This window comes from Schistocerca nitens, chromosome 4 (assembly GCF_023898315.1).
Source record: "Schistocerca nitens isolate TAMUIC-IGC-003100 chromosome 4, iqSchNite1.1, whole genome shotgun sequence".
In the NCBI taxonomy this organism is placed as follows: domain Eukaryota; kingdom Metazoa; phylum Arthropoda; class Insecta; order Orthoptera; family Acrididae; genus Schistocerca; species Schistocerca nitens.
This window is the reverse complement of record NC_064617.1, coordinates 935,004,984-935,014,304: the sequence shown is the minus strand read 5'-3', so window position 1 is coordinate 935,014,304 and position 9,321 is coordinate 935,004,984. Positions and strand designations below refer to the sequence as shown.

The 9,321-nt window shown below is 35.0% G+C and overlaps 1 protein-coding gene across 5 annotated transcripts; it reads left to right on the top strand.

Moving 5' to 3' along the window:
• Positions 1 to 469: 469 nt before the first annotated feature.
• On the top strand, positions 470 to 8,967 carry LOC126253571 (longitudinals lacking protein-like). Of its 5 annotated transcripts, XR_007546000.1 has the most exons (4): positions 470 to 764; positions 2,309 to 2,415; positions 3,739 to 3,958; positions 4,983 to 5,445. XR_007546000.1 is itself a non-coding variant. In XM_049954992.1 (3 exons), exons 2-3 carry the CDS (start codon positions 2,400 to 2,402, stop codon positions 5,264 to 5,266), a joined length of 291 nt encoding a protein of 96 aa, XP_049810949.1. In that variant the 5' UTR covers positions 470 to 764; positions 2,309 to 2,399; the 3' UTR covers positions 5,267 to 5,445. The 5 variants fall into 5 exon arrangements, 3 of the variants coding, with proteins under 3 accessions (XP_049810949.1, XP_049810948.1, XP_049810950.1); XR_007545999.1 differs by lacking the exons at positions 2,309 to 2,415; positions 3,739 to 3,958 and adding an exon at positions 8,405 to 8,967 and having other exon boundaries at positions 4,983 to 5,272; XM_049954992.1 differs by lacking the exon at positions 3,739 to 3,958 and having other exon boundaries at positions 4,992 to 5,445.
• Positions 8,968 to 9,321: the final 354 nt, after the last annotated feature.

Below are 9,321 nucleotides of genomic sequence, written 5' to 3'. Positions count from 1 at the left end.
AAAAAAAGAATGAAGCTCATTCAATAATTATGGCAACTGTGAACTTGGCTTTGTACAGCTGAAATCTAAAGCTAGTGAAATTCAATAAAAAGGAGAAAAAAGAAAAAAATTGTTCTTAATTCCTATTGAAAAATATTGCTACCTCTTTTCAACACATTCCACAACAGTTACTCTTTGAAGTCTTAAACGAATATTAGAACGTTCTAAAAGATTTTCAATATTTATAAGGTGCGGGCACATAATTTCGGAAAATTTAGGTTGCAAGGGTCTAACTTACGCCGGTGTCAATTTGAATATAATCCTTTTGAGTACACTGCTGAGTGAAACTCAGTATTATTACATCTATTATTGGATTTTTTTTTAAAGGTCCAACCCTAACAATACCACGGTGACAATACTATCAACATTGTTCAATTGAAAGAAATACTTGTGCGCACATTCTTTTTGTTTGGCCTCAGTTTATAGCATCTTTGTCCAGTTGTCTATAGTTTTGTGTATACAAAGTGAATTGTTTACAGTGATGCTTGGTTGTTTTTGGGACGAAGAAATTTTTAGGTACTTAAGAATGAGGATTGCCGTTATTCTTCGTTTATACAGTGGCAGTGGAAATTGTTTTCAGTTCTTCAGAAAGCGTTGGCGTCTCTGCGAATGTTAAGCCTGTGGGCGTGCAGCCATAACCTGGCTGAGAATTCTTTTAGTGTCAGGAATTACGAACTGCTTAATGGTTACGAAACTAAACGAATCTGTCCATACGGATGCATAAGGTAGTACTGACAGCTCAACTGATTTTTTGTAACACAATCATGGTTAATGATTTAACCATTTTACATAAACAAGTATTTAAGTGGATACTTAGTTAACATGGTATTCTTTAGTGTCTGTTGACGTATATTTTAGCTTCTAGTTATAACCTAGTGTAGCAGCTACAACAGGAAATGACAGGTTGTAGGAATCGAAATTTCACAACATATTGTAGTTTCCAACACAGTCAGTTTCAACCTAACAGAAGTTTTACTTTTGGAAAGCAGAACTTGATGAGGCGATTTCTAGATGTTTACATATATATTAACAGTAGTTAATTGTGTACCTACATCACAACAAAATAGGCCTAAATAATTGTACACACACATATAGTATTGTCACCTGTAGATTCGCTCATGATTCGTGCAAATGTGAAAATTGTGTATACTCTGTACTGTTGTATTTAAGGTAGCGTGTAACCTTAGCTTACAGACGACAAGTTTTTGTATTCTGTAACTTTCAGACGGACACCGACATTTGTTTTCACGTCTTCTCTGATTATTTATTTTAATGTTTGAGTGTAACACCTATTGAAATAACATTTTTCGTAATTAGATCAAGGCCTAGTAATAATAATAATAATAATAATAATAGTTGTATTGAAATGCTGCTGTTGCTATAAAACTATCAGAGATTCACAGTATGATCCACTGAGATCTCATTAGTCTGTTAAAATGAAATAGAATTCGTACTAATTTCAACACTGGAGTTCAAAACTCTATAAAAGCTAACAAGCGTAGACATTCTAGTGTACTTGTGTGTTTTAGCAGCTACATATCAATAACCTTATTTGAAGACCATGCTTATTCTGTGCTGCCACAGTCGTTGATTTCTACAGTTTAAAGTGTATTACAATATTTACATGAACAAGATGCATCATCAAGTTACCACATTTTAATTTTTTGAATTTTTGATACTGAGGGTAATTGGCGCTGTGGACTGTTTACATTGAATGTGAAACTTCCTGGCAGATTAAAACTGTGCGCCGGACCGAGACTCGAACTCGAGACCTTTGCCTATCATGGGCAAGTACTCTACCATCTGAGCTACCCAAGTACATCTCACGCCTCGTTCTCACCGTTTTACTTCCGTCAGTACCTCGTATCCTACTTTCCAAACTTCATCTCAGTGCACACTCCGCTGAAGAGTGAAAATCTCATTCTGGATACATTTAATATGTTTGTAAAATGTTTTATAGTATCTAGGACTGCCGTTAAGCTGAATAAAGCACAACCAGACCTCCATGGCAATAGAGAATTTTGAGCAGGGGAAGTGCTTGTTATTAAAAACTTGAGAACATCAGACCACAGTGATAAAATAGGGATTTTGATAGGGATGTAAATGTATTAATGGAATGCACAGTGTGTGCAAAAAATATATATATATATATTGGCCCATCTCCACAACCAATATTCCAGACTAATATAGATGCTAAAGAAATTTTACCAGTTTTCTATTCCCTTTCTGTTTGTGTGTATTGATTTCACATGTCATCGTTACATTACAGGACAAAACTGACCTCCGGCATCAGTAGGTTCAGTTGACTTCAGTTTGGACATTAAACCCTAACTTTGTAAGCTGCAAGCATGAGGTGGTGAATGAGTTTATGCAGTGGTAAGGTTAATTCTTTTCAGTATGCGAAACATGTTATAGCATCTCCTGAGCATTTCATTAGGTTACATATAGCATTAGTTGCCCAATGTGCATACACAATATGTAGTGCCCTCCCACCTTCCCTTTTTTTGGTTTATTTACTATGTATGTATATAACCAGCCACCATACTAGCCATGATGGGCCATTCGGTGCCCACTGGCCACTGTTTTGTCTTCTGCCATTGCTCAGAGTCATTCTGATTCGGTATGGAGAGGCAGTTGGTCAGCCCACAGCTCCCTTGGCTGATGTCAGTTTCTCATACTGTGGAGCTGCTGCTTTTCATTCAAGGAGCTCCTCATATGTTATCACGAGACTGAGTGCAACCTATTCCATCCTCCCATCACAGGAAAAAAACTCCCTGATGGTAGTGATAATTGTACTGTGGTCCTCTGCATAGCATGGTGACCATTTAACCTTGGAGCTGGACTATAATTCTTAATAGCACCAAAATACTTGCTGGAAATTTGTCTACTACCTTGTAAAGCTTTTTGGAATTTACCTTGTAGTTTAAGTTTTGATGACAAAAGTGCTTTAAATATGTCGCAAATGTAGGCATCAGGCTATGGTACACATTACCACAGTGTTTATTGTGCATTCATATAAGTTGATTTTGGCAATTCATCCCACAACACAATCTAAAACTGTCCAATCATGCAGATTTAAATTATCTGTGGTTTTCAATCGTTTTTGACTCCCTTCAACATTCTTGTGGCAACTAAACTTGCGCTAATCACTAATGACCTATTTGGTAAATGTCAGACAGGAGCATTATTTAAGAAGGGGCCAGAGAAATGTTTTGCCAGCAGCAGCACTCTTCAAGGCTGAATGATTTAACTGTACAATCTGATGTGTATGTAGATTCCCCAGGTAAGGGATAGTTTCACTTGAACAAAATGTCCTCTTTGGTAATTACAACCAATCATTAAATTTAATCACCAGGATTGTATTTTGTTAAGTTCCCATTGTGTCCTTACTTTACAAACTTAATGATTAATTGAAAGATAACTGTGTTTTACTAGCTGTGAGTCTATTGGAGATGATTAATTTCTGTTTTGTTTGACCTGCAAAATGAGAGAGTGAGAGAGAGAGAGAAGGGGGGGGGGGGGGAGTTGAGAGTAAATGAGCACTTTAAAAAGATAGTGAAGAAGCACCCACACCGGGAAAAAATCCGCATAATTAGCAAGATCTTTATTGACCTCTGGCTTATGTGTTTCTACATGACTGTTGAAATCCTCTATCCTGTCTTTTTTTGAATTTTGTGATTTTGGATTCTTTGTTCACAGGTAATTTTTTATTAAATTGTTAATTGGAAATTATATACATTGTGTAGCCCTACTTAACTTTACAATGTGAATTGGGGCAGGCCTGGTATGTCACTGCATTTTGTGTTCCTACAAAGTGTCTATTCCTAGCCCTTCAGAATTTCATTGGAATTTATACATGTTAAATATAAATGTGAACATTAAAGATGAAAACTACCTACTGAACAGTGTTCCAAAATTGGTAAGTATTAAATTTTTCATATATAATTAATTTCATCAAAATGGAAATTGATATTTCTACTCAGTTTGCATTGAAATTTATTACCGTTACACTATTCTCGGTACTTTTGTTCTTCACTGTGTAATATTTTATTTGTAGCACCATGAAGTTTAATGTGATGGAACTGCATTTTATTTTTTAGTACCAGACTTGTTTTAAATTTGCTAGTGTATCTTGGTTTCAGCAGTTTATTGTGTAAAACTAAAGGAATGGAAATGTCACTGCTAACACTGTGTCCTATTTGTCACTATTACTACAATCTAATCACATACTTGCCATTGTTATGGCACTATTTTGTTGTATTTCTCTTTAGGTGCTTGTTTGTATAACAGGACTATGACAGTGTGAGGAATGCAGATTAAAATTAAATTTGCAGACATATGCTAAAATTTGACTCATGCTCTTTGAGATTGAAAGTTTAGAAAAACATTGATTTTGACGCGTCCTAGTGAGTTGGATTCCACTGGAAATCTTGTATGTCTACGCATGTCAAGAACACTGAGATTTCGTTACTAAATGGTGAAAAGATGTTTTCTCTTTCAGTATCTGAGGATTTGTTCAATGCATTAAGCCTCTCCTTTGTGAATAACTCGTTAAACTAATTTTATTTTAGATTACTTGCTATCTTATACTATGTTTCATCTAAACACGTGATGATTTCTGAACAGAAATGGAATTATTAATGTTGAAACTTTTGACTTCCATATATTTTTGTAACTGAGATGTAAATATTGTGCTAAATGACATGAGCATATGTTGCAAAGGAAATCAATAAAGCTTTAAAACTGAATGTTGGAATACTTATACTTACATGGTTACAGATCACCTTGTGTAGTCTTCATTAGGACCATGATGTAGGGTAGTATATGTTTAACATATTTTGGAGAGACTTATTTTCAGGGAATGTGTCTTTTGTGGCCAAATCTTCCTGTAATTTGCATAAGGGGAAAAAGATCTAAATTCTGATGGTGTTGCTACTTTTCAGTGTTCACAGGTCCCAGCGCATGGCATCCGTCTCTACAGAGCTGCCACTACATTGCTGGATCTCTGCAACCTCAGTTTCAGATATCTTCAAAGTGTGCAGAACCTTTTGTTTGCACTAATTGTGGCAAACATTACCGCTTTAAGGGGAACTTGCAACGACATGTGAAACATGAGTGTGGCAAGTTGCCACAGTTTCAGTGTCCCTACTGCCCGAGGCAGAGCACTCAAAAGAGCAATCTGATTCGCCATATTAAAAAGTTTCATCCTATGGAACCGATTGTATAAAATAGTGTACGTGTACTTCAGTAGTTGTTTTATGATTTGTTTCAAGTGTGAAACAATACTGTTAACTATTGTAGTGCTGCTTGCATATGGTACTGTTGAACAGAATATAGATTGACTGAATCTGGAATGTTACTGCCATAGTTGCTTTTGTAATTAGATGAAATGATATTTGTTGTTATTAAAGGCAGTTATAAACTGCTCAGATCATCTGTTGTGTTTTTTTCCATAAAATCCAGCTATATTTCAGTGCTAACAAATCAAGAACACATCGATACCCCCCCCCCCCCCCCACCACACACACACACACACACACACACACACACACACACACACACACACACACACACACACACACACACACACACAAGCACGTTCACACATACATACACACATACACACAGCTTGTTTTTATAGACAGAAAAATAATTTGTTGCAAGTCTTACACAACAAATAATTTGAAAGCAACCTTTGTCGATTTTTTAAACTGTGTTTTTAAGAGTGTAAATTATTTCCGTTACATCGAATTCTGTGATAAATTCACTTTTTATTGTATGTATAAGTAAATTGGGTCATTGTATTTGCATTGGTGACCCAGTCGTATTTTGACACTGCATGATGAGAAATTAGGGTTTTTGGAAAGCAAAGAAAAGGTTGAGATTGTGCTGTTTGAGTATACAGATTCCTGAGAAAGAAGGATATGCATTCATTTCCTAATCACGCACTAAGTATTGGGACAACCTTTGCTATTCAGTCAGTCACATAGTCATGAACATGCCCATTTAAAAATATTATGAAGATGGGAAAGCAAATTAGCTCTCAGCTGTGAGACATGGTTCCAAATAGTACAAGAATTCTAAGTGTCCTAAGATTTGACTGACTTGTTGAAGTATTTGATGTCAATATGCATTTAGAAATTATGTTACAGGTCTTTTATTTGAAGATCAAACACAGTATGTAATAAGTGTTGTTGCCAGTAAAATTAGGAAACTGTTAAAAAGTGCATGTGAGGTATTGGTAGAACAAGTTTTAGTATTAGACATTCTCTTTTCGCTTGTAATGTGATTGGCTCCGAGGAGCAGATTATATATGAAAATAGGAAAAATGTACAGTTAGTCACCAACTTCAAAAACATATATTGGCTACCATCTGACAAAGATGCTGGGGTACTTGGAAGTATAGGGTTTATCAAAATTGTCATAGGTCCATATGGTTGTATTTTAAGACACGTTTTAATGCTAATGCCATATATCTGAATTATTTCTCTGTAATTTAAACCCTATTGTTACAGGTTGCTAACAAGTATGTCATCATGCCTCAGACTATGTCTTGTTCTGCAGTTCATAGTAATTGCCAGCAGGATTAGCATATGTTTCGTAAATATTCACAAGAAGACAGAATAGGTTTTTCTCCTGTACATTTGTTTTTGCTGTGTATGTGATAAAAAACTGAATTATATCAGTCCATGTGAATTGATTTTTCTGTGATACATGGCCACTATATTTGATTTATTTGTATAGCTTTCTGGTAATCAATGATGATAGTTAATGGACGACTTTTAGTATAGGGTGTTGACGTTTCTGACTGAGTAGCGTTTTATATGTCCTGCTGTGTCTATTTTTATTACACTTTGGGGGTGATGTTTGTTCATCTGTGTTTCTACCTTGATAACTGTCAAAACATAATGCTGCTTGATAATGATCTTTGTTGTTTTTAGACATTTCTTTAGCAAGCCAGCTGCGGAAACTGAACCAATTCTGTAATCATAAGGTATTTATTATTAATTGTGTGAACTGTCGATATCTGTATCAGTTGAAATATTATTTGTGTTAAAGTAATTCTACATTTACCTCTTCATATCTTGAAATATTGTATACAGTTGTCAACACTCAAATATATTGTCCAGTTAGCTGTGTATTGATGTTTCCAGAGTAAGCTACACCATTATGTAATGATAATTGTAAGACAGAACAATTGTAATCATTGTTGCACAACTGCATTCTCTCCTCCACATTTCACTTTAATAAAAGGCTGCTAATTATTGTACTGTTCGTTACTGAGAGAGAGAGAGGGGGCTGCGTACAAACATATATTGATACTAAAAGATAATATTATTAATGCTGGTCCAGTGTAATGTTGAGGATACTATTTTTTTTCAAAACGTGTACTTTGAGACAGTGATCCACTGGATTAACCAATTTTTATCTGGAAAAGTAAATAAATGAACATAATCACATTATTTTATTCTTGTGAAGACTGCCTTTTCAGATGCATGAAGTTTCAAAAGTTGTTTATGGAATTTTTGGTGTGCAAATTTTCAGGAGATTATCCATAGTGGAACATGAAGTAGTTTAGTGCATTATTTTTGCTATTGTACTTAAAGGTAGTTTTGTGTTCAGTATAAAGAGGTATTTTGCTATTTAATTCTTGTGCACAGACATTTCATGTGCCTTTTACGGAAACCAAACTGTCCTCTGTAATATGCTAAAATCTTTTATTATTAGCAGGAGGATCTTAAGGCTTTTTAAGATTAATTCTTTTCATTACAATTTAATAACTGGCACCGATACTTCTGTTCTTATGTCAGTGCAAAAGAAGAAGTTTAATTTTTTTCATTACAATTTAATAAGTGATACTAATACTCTTCTTCTTATGTCAATGTAAAGAAAGAAAGGTGGGTAGTTTGTTTGTTTAAAGAGACATGGGTGGTGTGGACATGGAGCATGGTACGTTAGGGTTGTGTTCAAAGTGTAGTTACCTATTAATTTTATAACAACTCAGTAGTTCTCGTTGTCAAGAGCTTTAAAGTTCAAGAAACTTTTCTCTACTGAAAGGTAATGTCATTACACTAAGTGTTGTACATTTCATAACACACCAACTTTGATTTGGCTTACTGCAAGTAAGTAAGTAAGTAAGTTAAGTTGCTCATTTCGCAAGAAAAAAAAAATTGTTTTGCCAATGAATTATCTACAAATCATCAAAACTTGTTCTTTTCATTATCTATGGGTGAGAGACATAAGGCTCATCTTCATTGGTAACAGCTCAAGCAATTTGCAAAATACTTATCTTTTTACATTATTATGAGTCTGCTTAATCTTGTACCTAATTTCTGATTAACATAGTTAATTCTGTGGTTTGCAGACTCAACCAGTGATGACGTCAAATCTTGGGTTGGTTGGTCTACGACAAGAGGCGAAGAACTTTCCAGTCCAGCATCAGAGGATAAATCTTCACTCCGTGCATTGCGATCGAGAGGTGTTTTTCCATGTCCAAAATGTGGACGGACATATGTTCGAAAGGATTCATTGAAGAGGCATCTTCAGTGGGAATGTGGCAAGGAGCCTACCTTTCAGTGCCCATTTTGTCCCCAGCGATGTAAGCGCAAGTCGCACCAGATTCGTCACATACGAAGACAGCATAAAGACTTGGTGGATGTGATTGAAGACCTCTCAGATTCATAAGTCATAATCATTTGCGCGTTGGACACCAGGTATTGAGATTTGTTGTTCTAGAAGTGTATAGCATCATAGTAAGACTGTTACCTTAATTTTTCATGCATCATTGTCTCACATAAAGGGCACATGCCAATAAATGGGACAGAAACTGTGAGAAATGTTAATAATGAAGAATGTATGTTTATTGACATTTGAAAGAGATTATACATGTTTGATAAAAACCGTCCTGATTCATAAAGTTACATTTCAATCAATTGACTTGTGTTTTTCTTGAATATTAAACATTGTGTGGCACATTTAGTTTGGCTTCTGGAAAAGTATATTTAATTTGAAAGACAAGTTAGTTTTTTCAGCATGTAGTAGCTTTTTAATAGATTACTCATTTTGCAATGAGCAGGGAGAAGTAGTTAAGGGTAAAAAAAGGCATACTTTTCCTTCTAATTATGACAGAAGATTTATTTTCAAGTTAATTGGTTTGCTGCATTATTTTTGATTTCCCACTATTGATGAAAAATAACAAAGAGATATACATACAGCATCGGGTGTTTTTATGAAAAGTGATGACTTCAAGATGTTCTTGCTGTATATTGTTAGAAAAGTTGC